Source organism: Syngnathus floridae, chromosome 3 (genome assembly GCF_059516105.1).
Source record: "Syngnathus floridae isolate MCC-2025c chromosome 3, RoL_Sflo_1.0, whole genome shotgun sequence".
Taxonomy (NCBI): Eukaryota; Metazoa; Chordata; class Actinopteri; order Syngnathiformes; family Syngnathidae; genus Syngnathus; species Syngnathus floridae.
The window spans coordinates 17,571,511-17,591,169 of record NC_142415.1 but is presented as its reverse complement, the minus strand read 5'-3'; the positions used below and the strand labels follow the sequence as shown (position 1 = coordinate 17,591,169).

General features: G+C 42.6%; 1 protein-coding gene across 4 annotated transcripts; it reads left to right on the top strand.

Annotated features, from left to right (window-relative positions):
* The first annotated feature begins 5,356 nt into the window (after positions 1-5,356).
* On the top strand, positions 5,357-9,973 carry irx6a (iroquois homeobox 6a). 4 transcript variants are annotated; one of them, XM_088371069.1, is made up of 7 exons: positions 5,360-5,803; positions 6,548-6,856; positions 7,688-7,797; positions 8,019-8,314; positions 8,543-9,190; positions 9,269-9,371; positions 9,569-9,973. In XM_088371069.1, the coding sequence occupies exons 1-7, from the start codon at positions 5,738-5,740 to the stop codon at positions 9,570-9,572; spliced, it is 1,536 nt and encodes a 511-aa protein (XP_088227195.1). In that variant the 5' UTR covers positions 5,360-5,737; the 3' UTR covers positions 9,573-9,973. The 4 variants fall into 4 exon arrangements, with proteins under 4 accessions (XP_088227197.1, XP_088227194.1, XP_088227195.1 ...); XM_088371070.1 differs by lacking the exon at positions 9,569-9,973 and having other exon boundaries at positions 9,269-9,375; XM_088371071.1 differs by lacking the exon at positions 9,569-9,973 and having other exon boundaries at positions 5,357-5,803; positions 6,598-6,856; positions 8,543-9,375.
* Positions 9,974-19,659: the final 9,686 nt, after the last annotated feature.

Sequence of the window (19,659 nt, the reverse complement as noted above, 5' to 3'; positions counted from 1 at the left end):
CAACAACTGTATGGCACAAACATCAAGACTCTGAACTTTTAGTGGCACTTTGAGCATGTGTTAAATGTTACTCTAATCAAATTAAAATGGACGCCATAAAGCAGGAACAAACAAAAAAAAAAGAATCACATTGTTCGAATTCACATGTATGAGGCACGGAGGGGAAAAAATACCAAACAATTTACTTTCTTTAAAAAATAATTCAATACATCAAAGTGTGAGCTCAGAGCTCCTTCGTTTTGAAAGCTCCACCATAAATTTATAGTGAAGCCCTTCAAAAGACTTTGTTCAAAAAAGCAAACATTGCTTTTGTTTTGCACTTTCAAAGAGTGTTAAAATGTTACTTTCTCTATAAAAGACATTTGCATGGTAGGAAAAATTGTCATGTTGTGAGTTTGTTTGGTTCTAATTTGGACTTTACTTTGTTTTTCTTCGTTATGGTTTTGTGTCTCTTTAGATCATTGTTCCCACCTATCCTTGTTAGCCCCGCCCCTTGTGTCATCCAATCGGATTCCTCAACCACTTGTGTCTTGTCCAGGAGTTCCTCATTGTCTGTCTGTTGATATTTAGTTCCTTCCTTTCTGTTCACTCTGTTTGGTCATTTTCATCTGTTCAATGTGCTGTCGATGTCACGCTTTGTCTCCTCGTCAAGTTCGTTTATGCTAGTGTTTATAGTTGAATTGTGTTCATTATGTCTCCACAACCGCATAGTGAAGTTTGCTGACGACACGACTCTGGTGGGTCTCATCACGAAGGGCGACGAGACTCGGTACAGGTCGGAAGTTGACCTTCTGACCACGTGGTGCAGGGACAACAACCTCCTGCTGAACGTCAATAAGACCAAGGAAATCATTGTTGACTTCCGGAAGGGTCACACATCACACCTGCCGCTGATCATCGACGGTGCTGTGGTGGAGAGGGTGAGCTGCACCAAGTTCCTGGGGGTGCACATCAGTGAGGACCTCTCCTGGTCCGCAAACACCTCGTCACTGGCAAAGGAATCTCAGCGCCGCCTGTACTTCCTGCGGAAGCTCAGGCGTGCATGTGCTCCTCAGGCAGTCCTGTCTACATTCTACCGTGGCACCATTGAGAGCGTCCTCACCAGTTGCATCGCTGTCTGGGGTGGTAACTGCACTGAACAGAACTTGAAGGCCCTGCAGCGCATAGTGAATACGGCTAGTAAGATTATTGGTGCTTCGCTCCCCTCCCTGAAGGACATTTACACCTCCCATCTCGCCCGCAAGGCAACCTCGATTGCCAGAGATGTGAGTCACCCGGCTCACTCTTTGTTTGACCTTCTGCCCTCTGGGAAGAGGTACAGGAGCCTGCGCTCCCGCACCACCAGACTCGCCAACAGCTTCTTTCTCCAGGCTGTTAGGGCCCTGAACTCGCTACCCCCTTCTGCGTAGCGTGCGGCACTGTTGCGCTATTTTCGGGAATGTCTGCTGTACGCGCACTTGTTCCTTTTTTTTTCTGCTCCTCTTATTTATTTATTTATTGTTGTGTTATTTATTCATTATTTATTCAGCACGCTTTTGTTGTACTTGTTTACTTGTTTGTCTGTTGTGAGCCGTGTCTTGTCACCGTGGGATAGGGGGGAACGAAATTTCGGTTTCTTTGTGTGTCTTTGGCATGTGGAGAAATTGACAATAAAGCTGACTTTGACTTTGACTTTTTCCATTGATGATAGCCATTGTATTCCTTTGTTCAGACAAATTGAGGAAGGTCTTAGCAAACTTTTCGGCAGCAACTTCCGCCTTCTTCAGAGAGTGTCAATGTGACATAGTTTACTTGTAGATAGATGATGCACGGTTACTCTGCTGCTTTTAAAATTGTCAGTGTCACACTCGCATAGATACTGAATACACACAATTTAAAGTATGTAACAATCCTCATTGTAATAGAAAACATTCATTTTCACTACTATGGTGTTATAGTGCAGGTAGTGTACGACACAGACTATACATTTGCAAAACCAAAATGACGTACTCAGCATTGACTCACAAGTCACTAAACAAAGAACCCCAAGGCCTTGAGATAAAAGCCAGCACATGATCAACTGACACGAGCAGTGGAGACTTCTCTCTCTCCAACACACACACACAAACACACACACAAGCTATTTCCCACAGTTACTGAGTGTGTGTCTTTGTGTGTGACAGACTACAAATTCTTGACACCACCACTGATGATGGCTTTACAGTAGAGCCTAAAGGGGACTGTGCCAGCCAGCTAGCACACACACACACACACACACACAAACACAAACAAGCTATAGTCACACACACACACACACATGCAAACACACACACCTCCCTCTGTGTTTGTGGTTGTCACCTTTTCCCAAGAGCCCCCGGGGGCCTCTGGGATGCAACACAAAATGCCTTGGGTTTGTTTGAGTTAAACACGAGAATACGAGCCGTCACAATGACGGCGCTACACATGAAACACGGATTATGCGTCTCATCTACGTATTGTTTGTAGAAACGAAAAAAAAAATGGATTTAATTGTGCGCTTTCACAATGTACTTCCTTTTCTGTTTAGTGTCCGATCAAAGCGAGCAACAGAGGAATCTGTCAAGTCATACAATTTGTTGGGAGCCCAAGATTGATGTTCTTTTGAAATTGTAACAGATTGGAAGTCAACCACTATTGTGTCCAACTTTAACTTGCGTGATTCTTTTTCCTCCCTTCTGTCAGATTGATGGAGACAGTGGTATCATTGGCCCTTTATTTCTCCCTTGATGACTTACTTTTAATAATTATTGACACACCCCGCTGACTGTTTATTGAAGCATTAACAGGCCACTAATGTATGATCTTTGTGTTATTATTTCTCATTACAATATTTATTACTTCTCTTTCCACATTGGCTAATTTAGAGCTAATCTTCACGAGTCAGCTCCGTGTGTGTAATAATTCCACATGACGAGGGGCCTTTGGATTTATTGGCACATAGCAATTTAGGATGTAATGAGATCACACACCTCCAGGTAGGTGCCGCTCCTTCCCCTGCTTGGTTCATGCTTCTTCCCTTCTGTGCGCTTATTACCATTTCATACTGCCACCCCTTCTACTTGATTAAAAAACTCCTGAAAAAGGCTTTGTAGTTGACAAAGTCAGCAGAGGAAATGTATGAAATAGGAGGACCAAGTGCTATTGAGTGTTGACTTAACCTTTCCAGTATTTGCGTTTCTACAGAGTGATGCTTTGATTGAAAGATGGACGCATCGCTCAACCTCATTAGTCAGCTCCAGATGGAAATAGACGAGTAGGTCACATTCAGGGAACATGGCTGTATAGATGGTCAAGGCCTTTTCTGTTAATAATGATTGAGGAACACAGTTGGTCAACCTTAAACATGCATGCTGTGTACTTAAAAATGTAATTGCACGCTTAATTTTTCTTACTAAAAAAAGATGAAGATACAGCTGATATGTGCCACTTTTTTCTCAGCAAGTCAGTATAAATTTGTTGTCTCTGGTGGAGCTTGGGGCTGCAGGGGCACTACCCTGCAAGGTGCCAGGCCAGGTTGACTTTTGGGAATTTTATCCCACATTTCCACAGTCCCCCATACGGAACATATGATGAATGTTCATCAGCATTTTTGGGAGAATTTTTTGAGTTTGTAAAAAAATAAGGTTTTGCAGACCCCCTGCGATCTCATTGGCCACCCCATGCCCCCAGGAAAAAAATCCTAGATCCGCCAGTGGTTGAAATCAAACTTAACGTGAAGCCCCATTTCCACAGTTAACTATGAATCTAAAAAGGGACTCTTTTGTGATTATTAAGTCATCAAGTCCACAGACACAGACGTGTGAGAATTTTTTGTCATTGTGAAGATGTGACGGAAGGCAAGGTCACTGTGGCCAATCTGCCAATACAATTAGTGTTCATTTCAGCCAGATTCAGGGAGATGTACGTTGACTGCTGGACATGCATTATGCATAAGTGTCCATGAGTCCATATGCACCCAGGCACTCTTGAGTATGTCCTTGTCGAACCAAGTGCATCAACCAACATGGCGAGCAATCACATTTCGGTTGCTGCAATTTTCTCTCGCTCCCTAATTGCTGATGTTACACCGCGTAAAGCAGACAAGATGAGGGCTCTATTTTCATACACAGCCTTTACGGATCACCATGACCTGGATGACTGAGATTCTACACCAACAATAAGCATTTCTTCTTGTCTCTATCTGTGCACTTATCAAAGGAGATCTTTATTCCCTCCTCGAAGTGACTCTTCAGTGCCCCCCGAAGAGAAACTTTGTAACTGCAGGCTCAGGGAAAAAGGAGGGGGCAACACACGTCAGTCACAGTCATGCCCATGGGACCTTTTTTTTTTTGACAAGTCCACGCAGTCTCTTACAATTGTGGCTCACGTGATTCCAACTCTGTGCGACGGAGCAAAGTTGTTTGTTTACTGGCGATGTTTAACAAAGCTTTAAATGGTTTCTCCTTTCATCGTGTGAGCATCATTCAATTAAAATACATTTTCACCCACCCCCACCTTTTATTTAATTAGACTGTCTCTTTTCTTCTTTAAGCGCCACCTCAGATTTCACCCCCAAGGTATCTTTTCACTCTCACTCGTTGGTTAAACAAGGTGCTTGGAGTCATTTGTTAATTGATACAATTACGCATGCAGCGCATAATGGTCACGCTGGTTTCAAGGAGCGCATCAATCACAGCTCTATTGACCTGTCAAAAAATAGATAAATACAAATAATAATCCTACTAAGGGGGTTACTCTCTCGCTAAAAGAGAGCCAAGAAGGGGGAAATGGGAAATATTTTAAATATTTTTTTAATAGTCGTGTTTTAATAATTTCTGTATGGAGTGTTAGACGTATAAGAGTGCCATGGCATGAAGTGTAGTTGTACATCTCTGTAAACTACAACAAAAGTCATGCAAATTTTGTTTAATAATGATTTCAAAATAAGGATTATGGTTTATAAAGGTAAAGCATTATACATTACTTGAGAAAGGGTAGGGGCTGTCCTCTCTAAAAGTGTGATTTAACTCTTAACCATTGAAATCAGTGTAGGTATAGTTTTTTTTTTACTTCATCATAAAGAACATATTTAATAGTATTTATACTCATGCTGTTACTACTTGATTCCCACAGATAAAAGAGAAAAGCTGCATTTAAAAAAAAATAATCACAAATAAATGTTCTTGAAAAAAAATAATAGAATATTTTCCAAGTAATAAAGAGTGAGTAATATGTTGCCATGGCAATTAATTGTCCATTTGTACGTGTGTGCACTTTAAGGAGGGAGAGAAAAAGCGCATCTTTATATCGCACGCGACTGGCAAAGATTTGATCCGCATCCGTGGTACACCACCGTGGCGTTTCGGGATTACAGTGACGTCACGCTGCTACCCTTGCATGGATGAATGCTAAAGAACTATAGAGGCACAAATAATAGAACAAGCACAGTCCATATCTTGCAAGTCTTACGTTATCCTTTAAGCCTCCTTCGCCTAACATAATTTTTTTTTTTCCAACTAATGACGCTTAATTTCATTTCTCATCAGATCCTCGGAGGGGATTATTCATTCGTATAAAACAATCCGCGGCAAAGTCTCCCCTCCTATATGGGCGAAAGTCATGTATTATTGAGAGGGGCGAAGAGCAGGGCCGTGCGCGCGTGGAAATGCGTGGAAGTGTGCGGATTTGAAGTGGAATTGGGAGCAATCGATCCCGGCTGCATGAGGAGGAGTTATTGCTGATGGTTACAATAGAAGGCGCGATGTCTTTCTCCCAGTTTGGATATCCTTACAATGCAAGTTCACAGGTAAGACTTTTTCCTCGCTTTTTAAAAAATAACCTTAAAATGATTTCCTTCACTCAAAAACTTCACTTGTTTGAAATGGGAGATTTTATTGACTTTTTTCACCATTTGCGTGGTGCTTGTTGTGCCATATCGACATACGCACCCTTGTCCAATAACACTGAATTATGAATGAACTCACGTGTTGTCGTTTTTTTTTCTGGTGACAAAAGCGAGATTGATGTCACCACGCGCGCCACGCGTAATTACGCATCTTTTGGATGAACTTCAAAATGATTCAAGAGTGCTCATTGTGACCAAAATTCTCGTTTTTATGTTTGTATTTGGATTTTTGATGTGAAAAGTTAGTCAGTGGCAAGTTTTGAGGTCTCGATTGAACGTCAAGTACGAGTTCAATACTAAAATTTGAACAGAAAAGTGTTGGTGAGTTTATATAGAGTTGTTTAATAATAGTAGAATTTTTTTTTGAAGACACAAGTTTACAGCCGCTAAATATATCACCCAGAATATATAAAGTTTAATTTAACCAACAAATGATGTCATTTATTAATAAAATTGTCAATTACACGGTACAAACTAAACGTGGTAATAAATCAGGAATTGTCATAAAAGTGACTTACCTCCAATAAAGAGAATTTACTTTTTGTCACAATCGAATTGACCCTCATTTTGCTTCAGTTACTTTTGTTTTTTTATTCATTTCAAGACTTTTATCCGACTGTTCTGTCCATCATTCTCTCTGTGCAGTTTTTCGTGTCGGCAAACCCCAGTACGACTTGCTGCGATTCGATTTCCAGGTCGGTGCCGCCCGAAGGCTCCACCGGAGGAGCCCAGACGCCCGCAGCCGTAGCGGCGGCCGCCACAGCCGCCGCCGCCTCCTTCTGCTGTCCCGCGCCTTACGAGAACCGGCTGCTGGCTGGGAGCCGCAGCGAGCTCAATGCGGCTGCTCTGGGGGTGTACGGCTCCCCCTACGCGGCGGCGGCTGCAGCCAGCCAGAACTACGCCAACTACTTCCCCTACGGAACCGAACCCTCCGCCGCTATCTACTCCTCTCTGGTGGGCTCACCTCTGCTTGTTGAGGGGGAGAGGGGGAGGAAGGGAGAGAGAGAGGGGTGGCTTTGCTTGGCTGAATCGATCCATTAGGGAAAATGTGATGACAAACTCTTAAATGCAACCCACTAGCTTTTTACACCTCTAGGGAAAGTTAGTAGAAATATAGAAAAAAAGGATCAAATAAATGTCTGAAAAATGACGTTTTTTCCCACATAACTGTTAAAAAAAACATTGTGGAGGGGGCGTAAAAAATATAAATAGAAAAGTGAATATTTTTCTTTCATGTGACCATAGTTGTCTTCATTTACCCAATAAACAAAAAAAAACTAGACTCATTATGATTCAATTGTATCATGCTAACAGTAGGAACATTTAGGTTATATATAGATTCTCTTAATTTTATGATTCATTTTAAACTCTAAAATTCCAATAAATACAAGAAGTAACAATATAGGGGTCCAACTTTAAGAAGTAAAAGAAGATGCCGTGAAAAAATGTGAGCAAAAGTTTGCTCTAACTTGTACTTAATGAATAAATTAATGTGTTTATATTCTTTAAAGCAGCCATACTGAGTGCACAATTTTGATATTGTGTTACATTATACTGAATTTCCCCCCGGGGATCAATAAAGTATCTAATAGACCTATCTATCAACATCGGGTTGTATTGATGTAAAAAAACTGAAAGAACTGCATGAAGAATTAAAAGTTTCACTCTTACACAAAATGATTTTGTCTAAATATACTGCAAAGAACATTTTTATCATTTTATTTCAAATGGAATAATTAAAAAAGTTGCGCAATATTGAACTATATATATTTTTTTGTGTGTCAGAATCCACAGTACGACATGAAGGAGACCGCAGGCACTTTACACTCGGGAATCAGTCAAACGGCCGCGTACTATCCCTACGATCCGTCGCTGGGCCAGTATCAATATGACAGGTGAGTTTTATGCTCCACTTTCTGTCCACTTTGTGTCATTTGAGCTCAGACGGGCTCGCTTGCCAAAATCTGCTACACTTCCACTTTTCATTAGCGAACCGCACTGAGGTCAACGGTCAGGCTGTTACTCGGATACTTGGCTTCGTGTCTTGGTGTATATCGATTTCCTACATGAGAGGGTAGTAGTGTGCTATCCTTCAGCCGAATCCATGTGTGTGCAGATACGGGACGATGGATTTCAACAGCACGGCCAGGCGGAAGAACGCCACCCGAGAGACCACCAGCACCTTGAAAACGTGGCTCTATGAGCACCGCAAGAACCCGTACCCCACCAAGGGGGAAAAAATCATGCTGGCTATCATCACCAAGATGACCCTCACCCAGGTTTCCACTTGGTTTGCCAACGCTCGGCGGAGGCTCAAGAAGGAGAACAAGATGACGTGGTCGCCCAAAAATAAGGCCGGCGATGACAGGAAGGACGATATCAGCAAGAGCGACCATGACTGTCTCACCAAAGGTTTGTCCCATATCAGTTACATCTGGTCACTTTTTGTTAAGTTAGTCAAAATTTAGTTGCATGATTTTTTTTTTAATGGAACCCCCTCCAGAATGGTCATGGTAGAGTCTAGAGAGCTATGTTGAAGTTATTTGAGGAACTTCTAAAAGTAGTGCTTTGCCGCCCCTCATGGATGATGTTGAATTGTGTTTAGAAATTTCATTTGATCCAAATTTTCATTTCTTGTAGATTCCAATGAGTGCAAGGAAGAGAAAGATTTACATCTAAGCGATTTGGAGGACATGGACGAGGACGAGTGCGACAAGCTGGATGGCGAATGCGAAAAGGGAGTCCCGGACGAGGCTGTGGCACTTTCCATTTCACCCCACAAAAGAGACTGCACCTCCGAGCATCACTTGAATGTGTCCAACAGCTTCCACCACGCCTTCCCCTGCGCCATCAAACCACCGCTCCCTCCTCTTCCTGCTGACTTCCTCGATCCCGTGGCGTCCAAGACCCCGTCCACCACAGGAACCTTAACTCTGTCTCACTTTGAAGCGTCGGACAAGCCTCGGATTTGGTCCTTGGCTCGTACGGCGGCGGCGGGGATCATTCTGAGCCCGCAGCACGCCTCCGAGCTCAGGACGAGCAACTCGAGCGGGGACTGCCAGCTCCAAAGGTTAGCGGGCGCCCCCGCTGTTCCCGGAGGACAATGCGGGCTCATGAGAGGCCTCCAGGAAGCAAATAGTGTCTCCGGTGCTGTGACCCCTTTTCCTGAGGGCCCCCCTTTGCACTCCAAAATCTATGGCCCAGGCAGCTTCAATCACAAAGGCCTCCAGCTGCACGGTCCGTCCTACGCTGCCCTCACAGACACATGCCAATATTCCTCAACTGAAGGTGAACGACATTTAAACACAGCACTCAAAAAAAAAACAAGCACATTTCTTAAATGCTTTTTTTTTCTTGGTTGTGCAGGATTCTCCGGCGCCAAAGCAGCGGAGGCGTCGTCAGACCTCAGTCAAGCGTGTGTGATCTTGCAGGATGACAAGGTCACTGCATTCAGGCCTGTGATGAAGAGGTGAAGCTGTTGTAGTTCCAAAAATGGAAAAATTACAAACGTTCTTCTGCACACGAATATCAGCATTATTATATTTGCAAAGGCTAAATTTCCAAGTCAGGACTTTCAGATCAGTCCTAGGTCATCCAATCCTAACACATACTTTTTTACTTTTAATTGTAGTGATTTTAATGATCTATTTCTTTTTCCCCCTTTAGGTGAATGGGGGCCGTACGACAAATAGGAGGGTAATTATGCACTAATGGGTGTAAAGGCCTCAGTGGGACAATTATGAGCGCTGCGTGTTGTAGTCGGAGCAAACAAACTGTGGAACATTTTGCACAACTTTTTGTTTTTTATATGGTGGTGAAGACTTTATGCAAAAATCATACATGTAAAATTGTATGGAAATTTGTTTGTAGCAATCGTGTCTCATTGCGAACTAATTTATTTATTTATTTGTTTTTCATTGATTATTCTGTGTCCCCTTTAAATGTTCTTTTAAGAAATGTGTATTGTGGCGGGAAAAAAATATTACGTTAAATGTTGTCATTGTGTTAAAATGTGAACTGTGCATTTTTTTCTTTTTATGAAAAAAAAAAGGAATTTTTTCAAAGACTTTACTGTGTGTTGTGGTTATTTCAATAGCAATAGTCAATAGCATTGAGGGGACGTGCATTCAAACATGGGAGATGCACATTTGATCAAAGTTGACCGCCTCCGCTCGACGTGCGTGAGCCGAATCTACAAGTCGTACAAGAAAGGCGTCGTCGGCGCTGTTTAATCACCGGTGGCGTGGAGCGCTTTGTAGCCAAAGCGTGGCAACGCATGCTGAATGATGGCGTGTCCCTCGTGTGCTGAGCTAACTTAGCATTGTGTTCATTAAAAGGTCATTTGTAGCATCAAATCGTTCACACGGCCCATCAGAGTTGCTTTGATTCGACTCTTTTGCTTTCAGTCCGTCTCGTTATGGCTAACGAATAAAAGATCATGATTAGTAGAAGGATGTTAAGATTAAAACAGAAAGTTTTTATGTACTTATATCGTACTTGTTAGCTCGGATGCTAATGCTAAATAGGTGTCCTGGCTGGTCCATAAAAATAACAAAATACAACAAACACAAGCTACTGTGACAGCTCAATGGGTCTGGTGGTATTTTAAAATTAAATAAACTACATGATTTTGATTGAAGGCACACATGTAGATAAACACACACAAGGGATATTTTATTTTATTGCATTGGAAGAAAAAATAAGACAGGATTGAGATACAGTATCTTAAGCACATTTTTGAATATGGGGTATTGGGGAATGGGGTGAGGGGGGCGTATTATTTGTCCTACATGTCTAATCTGAGGTCAGACATGAAATCTGTGGTAAACTTCCATGTTTCGCCTTAATAAGTTCCTTAGGTAGCTTCAATGCGGATGTGCAAATCTCCCCATTACACATTCATCTTGGTAAATTACATTTTTCTTATGGGAGGGGAGGGGGGAGAAGAATGGTGGGTCAGAGGGAGGGTGGGAGGGGGGTTCTCCACTCTTCATAATCCAAAACAGATTTGCCATAATCTGAGAATGAGGCACAAATGTGCAAAAAGAAAAACAAGTGAGGGTAAACATCAATGCTTAAATAGGTTTGACAGAATTATTAATCTGTGACATCTCTCGTGAAATGTGATGGAGGTAAATAGGGCGCCGCAGTGTCGCCCATTCTGCTGAAGTCATTGATCTTTTGAGGGGGGTCATAAACTTTGCTCTTTTCCAGTGTCACAAATCACATAGTTGGATTAAGCCGGTTAGAACCATTGTACACTTATTTGATGGAACATTAAGACTTCTCTGTTCAATATTCTGCAAAGGTCACTGATGGGGTCCAATATAGATCAGGGATTTTTGATATGATGAATCAAATATAATTAGATAAATTACTGATAAATTCATATTTTCTATTGATTTTATTGATTATATTTTAAGAATAAAATAAGATTTTTTTAAATAAAAGTATTTTTAATTGCTCAGAAACTACTCTATCAAAATCACAAATTTGTAATTGACAACCTCATAATACAGTTTTAAAAAAAAATCACGGCCAAAATGTGAAATAAAGGTCCGGAGCGGAGCATAATGTGGGAACAAGAGTAAACTATTGACGCATTTGTCTTGCTCCCGTGAGCAGGGTCACAGAGGGGTCGCGGGCACTTACACAATGACTGTTTACATTGTGTGGAGGAATGATTCATGTCCACTATGGGTTAACTTCTGACAAAGTGCTCTCAGTGGCATCCATCATGACCCATTGAGGTCTTGCTCCTAATGAGCCGGTAGCCGCCGTGTAAAAAGAATCGGAATCATTGTGACTCGACAGCGGCGGCCTCTCGGTCTAAATAGTAAGCCTGCGTAACAACAACAACAACAACCTCGGAAACAATCGTTTCGGTCGAAGTGCCAACCGGGAGGTGCCATTTGATGTGTCCCACGCCGGGCAGCTCGGGCTCTCTGGAGTTCAATGTGTACCCTTCATTACATTTGTTCAATGCAACGAGGATGCCATATTGTTTGGGTTCATGTCTCTCTCCGTGGAATTTCAGATTGACGATGTCGCTACAAGGTCCCCGCTAATGAGTTTTGTCAAAGACAATTACGAGCCCGTCGGAATGAAAAGCTGGCTTTGTACGCTTTGCGGGGTTGGATGTTTTCTAGCCCGTCTTTGACCCGCTCCTCGTGTCCCAAAACATCCCGGCCTTCATTCCAGAAGTAGCGCCGGCCTCTGATCTACTCCAACACCTTTGTCTTTGCCACATTTGTCCATCGACGTGACGCTAATTGAGCGTGGCACAAATTAATGCTGGTGTGCCGCCATTTCCCAGGGACCGTGATTCGCATTTAAACCCCAGTCCCCGGTACACTCTGCGGGGCGTCGTTCTCCTTTGGCCCACTATCTGACCTCCACCAGCAATTCAGATCACTGACAAGATCTTTGTAAGCAGGTTCATAAGTTAAGCAAACGTCTAATTTATTTCTTAGTTTGGATCAGGTGGAATACCAGCAAAGTGGCCAAACTCAAGACTCGCAAAGAAGTAGTAACTGAAGGTTGTATCTCAAATTATTTTCTGACAGCCTCTAGCTATTTCTTTTTATCCAAAAGTATGCTATATATTGGTTTCTAGACAGCTTTTTAGTCGATTTTAGCCTGTCACACTCTTTCCCTGTTGTCAGTGTAAGCAGCGAAATGCAGCGAGAGGTCATTTACGCTGCTCGGACTGTGTAACTACTGGAAGGAGTGCAAATGGTTCTCCAGGGACGCTGCAAGTTTGGATTGCCGTGTTTTCTCTAAAAACACGCACAGCGGCTCGCTTGCAGACACTCGGCGAGTTCAGACCGCTGGCGGGAGCCAATAGAGCTAAGATCACTCCCTTATGAAAATATAGTTTCTTCCCCTGCAGGAGTCCTCGTCTAACGTTCACGGTAATATTTTTTTTTAAAGAAGTCTATGTAACATTTCTTGTGGAACTGGTGAAGAAGTCAAAAGATGCTTTAGAAATGCACAGGAATACGCCCAAATATGTTTTTCCATGACTGTATGCCTTGAAAAAAAAAATCAGCTATACGGTTTTTGTATGTACTCGCTGGTGGAGGTAAACAAACCTCTCACACAGTAAAAAGCAAACAATCATAAATCTCAGCGCCAAAGAGGCTTTCATTTCTCTATTTAGTGTTAAACTCCTGTTATCTTGTTTGTTGGGTTATGTTTGTCCGTTTTGCTGCCGTTGACCTTAGCGAGGATGCCGTCATGGGCATCAGCATAATCTTCTGTGTCATTTTAATGCCCTTTCATAATCCCTGCTCCACACACACATCTTTTTAATCTCAATCACTCCTTCTGTTTTTCTTCCCCTCGATGTTGGGCATCTGCTTTCGCAACCGGGGAAACATAACATAATAAGTAAAATTGTCCAGCGCCAAATGTTGGTCAGACCATTTTATAGTAGTATGATTTAACTGTTAAGGTTCAACCTCGGTCAAAAGTCCATTTTAATAGTGGTGATTTAAGAGTTGCTATAAATTCTATATTTATTAAAAACATGTTACAAAAAATGGTGATGATTTAAGACGGCTGGGACGAATTAACGGCATTGCAATTCATTCCAATGGGGACTACTGATTTGATGAACTGAGACAACCTTGGTCATTCATTGAGTGAATCAAACTTGTACATCTGGGTACCACCATAAATAATAAAGTTATCTTGAGGACAAGAGTGAGGGAAAAAACAGCGTCACAATGTCTTTACTCATTGTCATCGTCATGATAAGTGAGAATCTGTTGAGAACGCCATTTGGTGAGCAGACGGCAAAACCCTCACAATTGTCTCCAATTTATGTCTCCAATTTCCTGATCCCGTGCCAACACCACCAGCGCGCATTTGATGGCCGCAGAGCTGCATTTTCCTCCACTCCTCCGAAACGACTCGACGGTGGCACCTATAACGAACTGCCTGGACAACTCGCGACTCCCGCTGTATTAGCTTCATTGGCATCACCGCAGGCAGAAGAAAAGCTTACACGTAACAGTATGGTTGTCGACAGCACTTTTTTTTCCGCACTGTTTTGGGCTTCTTGCTCTCATCGGTGTTCCGGAGTCCCTAATGGAGTCGCCACACCTGCTTGATGGCTGTATCGACTCTGCTTACTGTTACTGCAGCAAACGTGCCAAGGAAATGTAAAATCAGCACAAACACTTTGACGGAATGTAACCATACATTCAGCTGGAGGAAACAAATACATTTGAATGTAACATATTCAAATATATTTAAAAGGAATTGTATTTGGTAAAACTTGTTTAGACAGCATCCTGGTTGTCAGGTTGTGCTACACTTTGACACTATTGTCGTCAAAGCTACTTAGGTGTTCATGGAAACGCACTGAATGATGACCTCACGACGACTCAAATCACAAGCAGCCCGTGTCGAACACAAACAAACGTAATTTACGACACGCGGCCGAGCTTCCCTGCCAGTAAATCAAACGGGCCCTCCTTTTAAATTTGATGCATGGTGGCTGTCGTGTGTCTGTGGAAACAAAATGGCTTTGTTTATGGCAAACAAACAAAATAAATGGGCCGGCATAAGCACCATCAAGACGTAGGCCGCAACTAGTAGACGAGCTAAAAACGCTTGTTTGCGGCTCTTGCGTGCCAGCGCTTGACGTGATTTTGACACAGAGGCGGCGGCCACGGGGCAGTCCCGACTTGCTCTACATTCTGCAGCAGCGAAGGTAAACAATGAGTAGGAGGAGGAGGAAGAGGAGAGAGGGCATACAAAGACCACACATTCTCCACTTTCCTCCATTTAGAAAGGCTCATAAAAACAAAAGCCTCTATTATGTCTTCTGCAGCCCGGAGCTACAGCAAAAGATGGCGCATCATGATTATTTTTATTGGCCCATCTTATTCTAGCTATGACTGATGTCTGTAAATGTTCCCTTTCACACTTCCATGTGCGCTGACTGATACTTAAGCCCTCGCTGACCTGTTCCGAAGGAATCTGGGCCCTTTATCTCACTGATGCTAATAAATGAGACTTCAAAAAGGCCCACCGTGCTAGCATTATCTAAATATAATAAGTGACACATTGCTTTGGCTATCAGTCATCATCATCAGGATACACAAGCAAGAGCAATGACTTCCCTCTGCTGGTTCGAGGGAAAACTACATTCAAGTCAATCCACAGTTGTTAAAAAAAAAGATGTAATTTTCATTTGTGTGCAAGTATCAATTAAATAAATTGCCATCAAATAGTGATTACTATTTTGTTCTGCAGTATCTATAAATGTAAATACTGTATATTATTTACCAATACACATTATAAAAAGTGTAATTAGAAAACTAATGCATGGAGGAGTCTTTTCAGATATAGCTGATAAAACAATTATAAAATAATGGGTTAAGAATTTTTCAAATATAAAAAGCAATAAACAATTTTCAAAACTAAGTAAAAATATTGCATTGGAATACACTACTGTGCATCCAGTTGTAAAATTTAATGCTGGACCGGTTCACATGTTCCTTTTAGGGCCCCATTTGGGCCCCCTTGCCATCAGTTTACAACCCCTGCTTTAACTCATGCTCATAGTTTGCGGTTTGCCGTTGGGGCTTTGCAACAATAAAAGAATGCTGCCAAAGACATTTTAGCGCTCGTGTTAGCACTTCAGCTCACTTAGCCTCATCGCACTCGTCATTTTCTGCATCTGCTCCGAATTTTCTGTGGGGTTTCTATATCGGGCCCTTTGCACCGGATGCCAGCGGAGCGCATATTAAATTTGTTACTAATTTTGAACTTGGCATCTGTGCCCGTTGAACTGCCGCCGCTACTGCTGCCACCGACCACAACACAAACAAAGCATGTGGAAGAGCGGCTTTCAGTGTACGGCGCACTGTAAATGTTTAGACTTTTTCAAAATAACTCTGTGTAATAGAATTAGTGGCCATGAGGCGCCCCACTGCATGTTTTTGAGGTTTGGGAAACATATAGTGCAGCCTTGTACAGCTTTTTCTAAAAACAAATCACATCATGAAAGGTACATACCAGGCGGACGGATGGACGGATCAATCGAGCGATAGATACTTAACTTTTATTTCCAAGGTTACTCTCATGCAACTTTACTCACTTTTCCAACGCTTTAAAAAAACAAAACAGATTCAACACATAGTCTAGCAATGCCCTTGCCTTTTGAGGTGTAAAATAATCATAAAACAACATCCTGTTCTCATGGACACCTTTCATTTCCCACCTAGATCATCCAGAGAGATTTTGTGGTGTGTTTGTGACCGGTGTGAAATCACTGCTATTAGCGTCCAACACAGACGCATGTGGATTTTAATCTGCAGCCACTGATGACACGCGCACACACATAAAATCGCACAAACACACACTTCAGAGGTGAATGGAAGTGAATGTTGTTGAACGTGTCACCCATGGAACTGCAGTGACCTCTAGAGACAGCTCCCTCCACATACAGTGAGCAGGCCTGCTGAGGCGTTGTTACACCCATAAGGCGAGGTGTGGGGACGTGAGTCCGTTCGTGTCACCCAGGGCAAACTTAGAGCGAGCAAGCTGGACACCTCATTCTTGTCTCCTCAAGTGGCATTTATGTATGAAAAACAAACGACATATCCCCATCCCAAGTTGAGGTCAAATTTAATCCATGTTGACATTTGCCAGCAATTAAAAATTCCCCAAATGTTTTGTTGTCATCCTGAAATGTGATGACTTTTTGTAAATTAAACCCAAAACACAATAAAATTGGATGTCATGATTAAATGTCAGGTTAAATTTGCCCCAATGCTACGAAAATAGAATTTTATGGAAGCTCTTTTTTTTGTCTTCCAGATCACAGCAGGTATGGTTCACTTGACAGAACCGTCACATTTTTGTTATTATTTCTATTGACATAGTTTTACCTACTTTCCCAAACTTAATCACGCACCACAGCGAGTCGTCCTGAAATGAACTACTTGAATTACAAAATCATTGTTAAGTAGGTAAATATTCATTCATGCAAGGGGTCAAGTAGGTGATCCTGCCAAAAAGGTGAGGACGTGTTATGCCCCCCCAGCCTATAGCGTACAGTAGCGGGGTCGATGCACAGATGCCCTGAGTGGTGCCATACGGCTGATGGTTCATTAGAGCTGCGAGGGAAGACATGAATCAAAGTGGGAGAGGAGAGGAAACAATCAATCTGCCTAATGGGAATTCCCTGCGAGGAGCACGGGCCAGCCGTCCCCCCTCCCATCACGCAGCTGCAGACGCTTTTATACGTGACCCACCACCCCCTCTTGGCATCCCCAAAAAGACACCAAAGAATCCTCCATAAGATGCTATTAGCACAGTGGGTGGGATGCTCCCGTCGGGTGATGTGGTCTCCCGATGCGACACCCCTCGCACATATGTCCTCATCCTTCACGATGTGGGCCGCGGTAAAGGAAGTGATGGGATTTACGGCGTGGATGGCGAGCATATGTTCGTGTTTACAGTGCGCAAGGTCAAGGGCGGGACATCATTGTAATGCTTTTGGGTGGAATGTTATTGAGGACTACTCATTTAGTATTCGCTGCCTTGAAATCAGAGCTACGCTAACCAGAGGCTAATCTTTGAACCAAGCTTGAAGGATAATGTTCCAGGCAAAGGAGAGCAAAGTCTTGTTAGCGTCCATGAATCAGGCCACCCGCTGACATTATTTGAAAATTGCTTAGTTGCATAGAACTCCCTTTAGTGCTGAACGGACTTTCATAAAATTGATTTTCCGAGTACAGCCTTTTAGCAGCTATAAGCCTGAAATATGAACCCTTCATAGCTGAGAGCATTTCATTTTTTTTTTCTGTGGCTCGGTGACTAATGATCCCGAGGAAAGGGGGAGTGCGTTTGAAATTCTCCTCGGCGAGCCATTTCCATAATTAAACACTGCTAATTATAGAGCTTCGGTTGACTTTAAACAAACACTGGCTGCTTTTCACGCCTTCAATTAGGAGATCTATGCAAATGGTGTGACATTGGTGCAGATGTCAACCGTCACCGTTTTTTCCAGGAGACGGAAATCGGTACAATTCCTGACACGACAGACGTCAAATTTCCCAATAACTACGTTTGTCTCGATGTTTTCTTTCACTATAACGACGCTTCTCCATGTTACTGTGAACCGGATTAAGAGCCCACTTGTGCCAAACACTTTGCACGCATATCAGATAATCTCATTGATTCGTATATCGATAAGCATACATTTGTCAGCATGATTGTGCTAGTGCATACGGAAAAAGCGAAAAATGTTTTCATGTTGAATGAACCATTCAGCAGTAACGTAAACATACCGACATTATCGTCAAAATGTAAATCACTTGCGTTTTTATGTTCCTCACAATGAGGCATTGCAAAAATATCAGAATTTAAATATTTGACCTAATTTATGAAGATAAGTTAATCAATGGTGCCGTTTATGAAAAAAGCTAAAAACGCTGATTTATTCATACTGGCATTGTTAGCAAAACAGATTGGCAGAGAACCGACCTGCATTTCTGTATTTCTTACAATGAGGAGTCACCGAAATATCAGATGATTGAATGTGTATAAATTTATGAATATGTATTCATTCTCCATCCTGTCTGGAAGAAAAAGCCGAGCAACATCCACACGTTGAGGCAGATAGTCAATTTATCTAGCCTTCGACAGCAAGCCACTAGAAGCCATTATATCAAACAAATTATAGATGAAGATTTGTTATTTGTTCGACTCATTTCAAGTCATTTGTTAGAATGGGAGCACGACCAGTAATTCACACATCAACAGCGTTTAAATTATTAAAAAGATGGAAAATCATAATTGGCCGTATATTTCACACCGCCATTCTTCTCTGCCCTGGATACTTGACATTCAGTGTGGGTTTGTAATGTAAATGACATTGGAGGGGGGAGGGGGTGGGTGGGATAAAATCTTAACACTGGAAAGTGATTGACTCGTGAATGGATGCGTGGCGTCTACAGGTGGCGGTCAATTATCATTTGAATAATCGAGTATCGGCGCGCTCCACTGCCGAGTGTGACACATTTTTATCTCCATGCATTTCAATGAAGTCTGAAGACCGGTACATAAAAGGTTATCACCTAGGAAACATATTTGCCCAGCCGCAAGTTAAACAGGCGGATGAGATCGGCATAGATATTCAATTTAACCAGTCAACCCTGACCTATAAATATTTTAACAAAAACCCCGGTGAGGATACCCCCCCTCCTCCTCTTTCACGCAATTCTATTTCGGCAACGAGAGATGTGAGGAAGGACGTACGGATAGAAAGTCAAACCCAATGTAGCTTATCTATTAGGAGGATTGTTTAATGCATCTGCCCCTCGCCCGAGGGATGCGCCTAAGCTTGAAAAAGGGACAGATTTACACTAAAGGGGCCCCCCGAAGTTGAGCTGGACTAATCTATAAGTTGTGAGCTGACAAATCTGGCCTGACACGACGGCGCGTTCGCAAGTAAGGCTCGCGGGATGGGCATTAATCACAGCGAGAGCTCGGGCACACCGGGGACGCCTCAAAGTGAGCTGGAGGTTACACGGGCGAGGATTAATCAATACGGGCCCATCACCGGGGCGCACCGGCAGCACTTAAAGCCCCCCCCGTGGTACGCCAGGCATCATGTGCTCCGCTGAGGCGGGACTGGCGCTCGAGTAGTCACAGAGAAACAGTTCAGAAGTAGTTCATGATGTACCGCAATTTACACATAGATGTTGTATAGTATTTACTTTCTCACTTTTGAA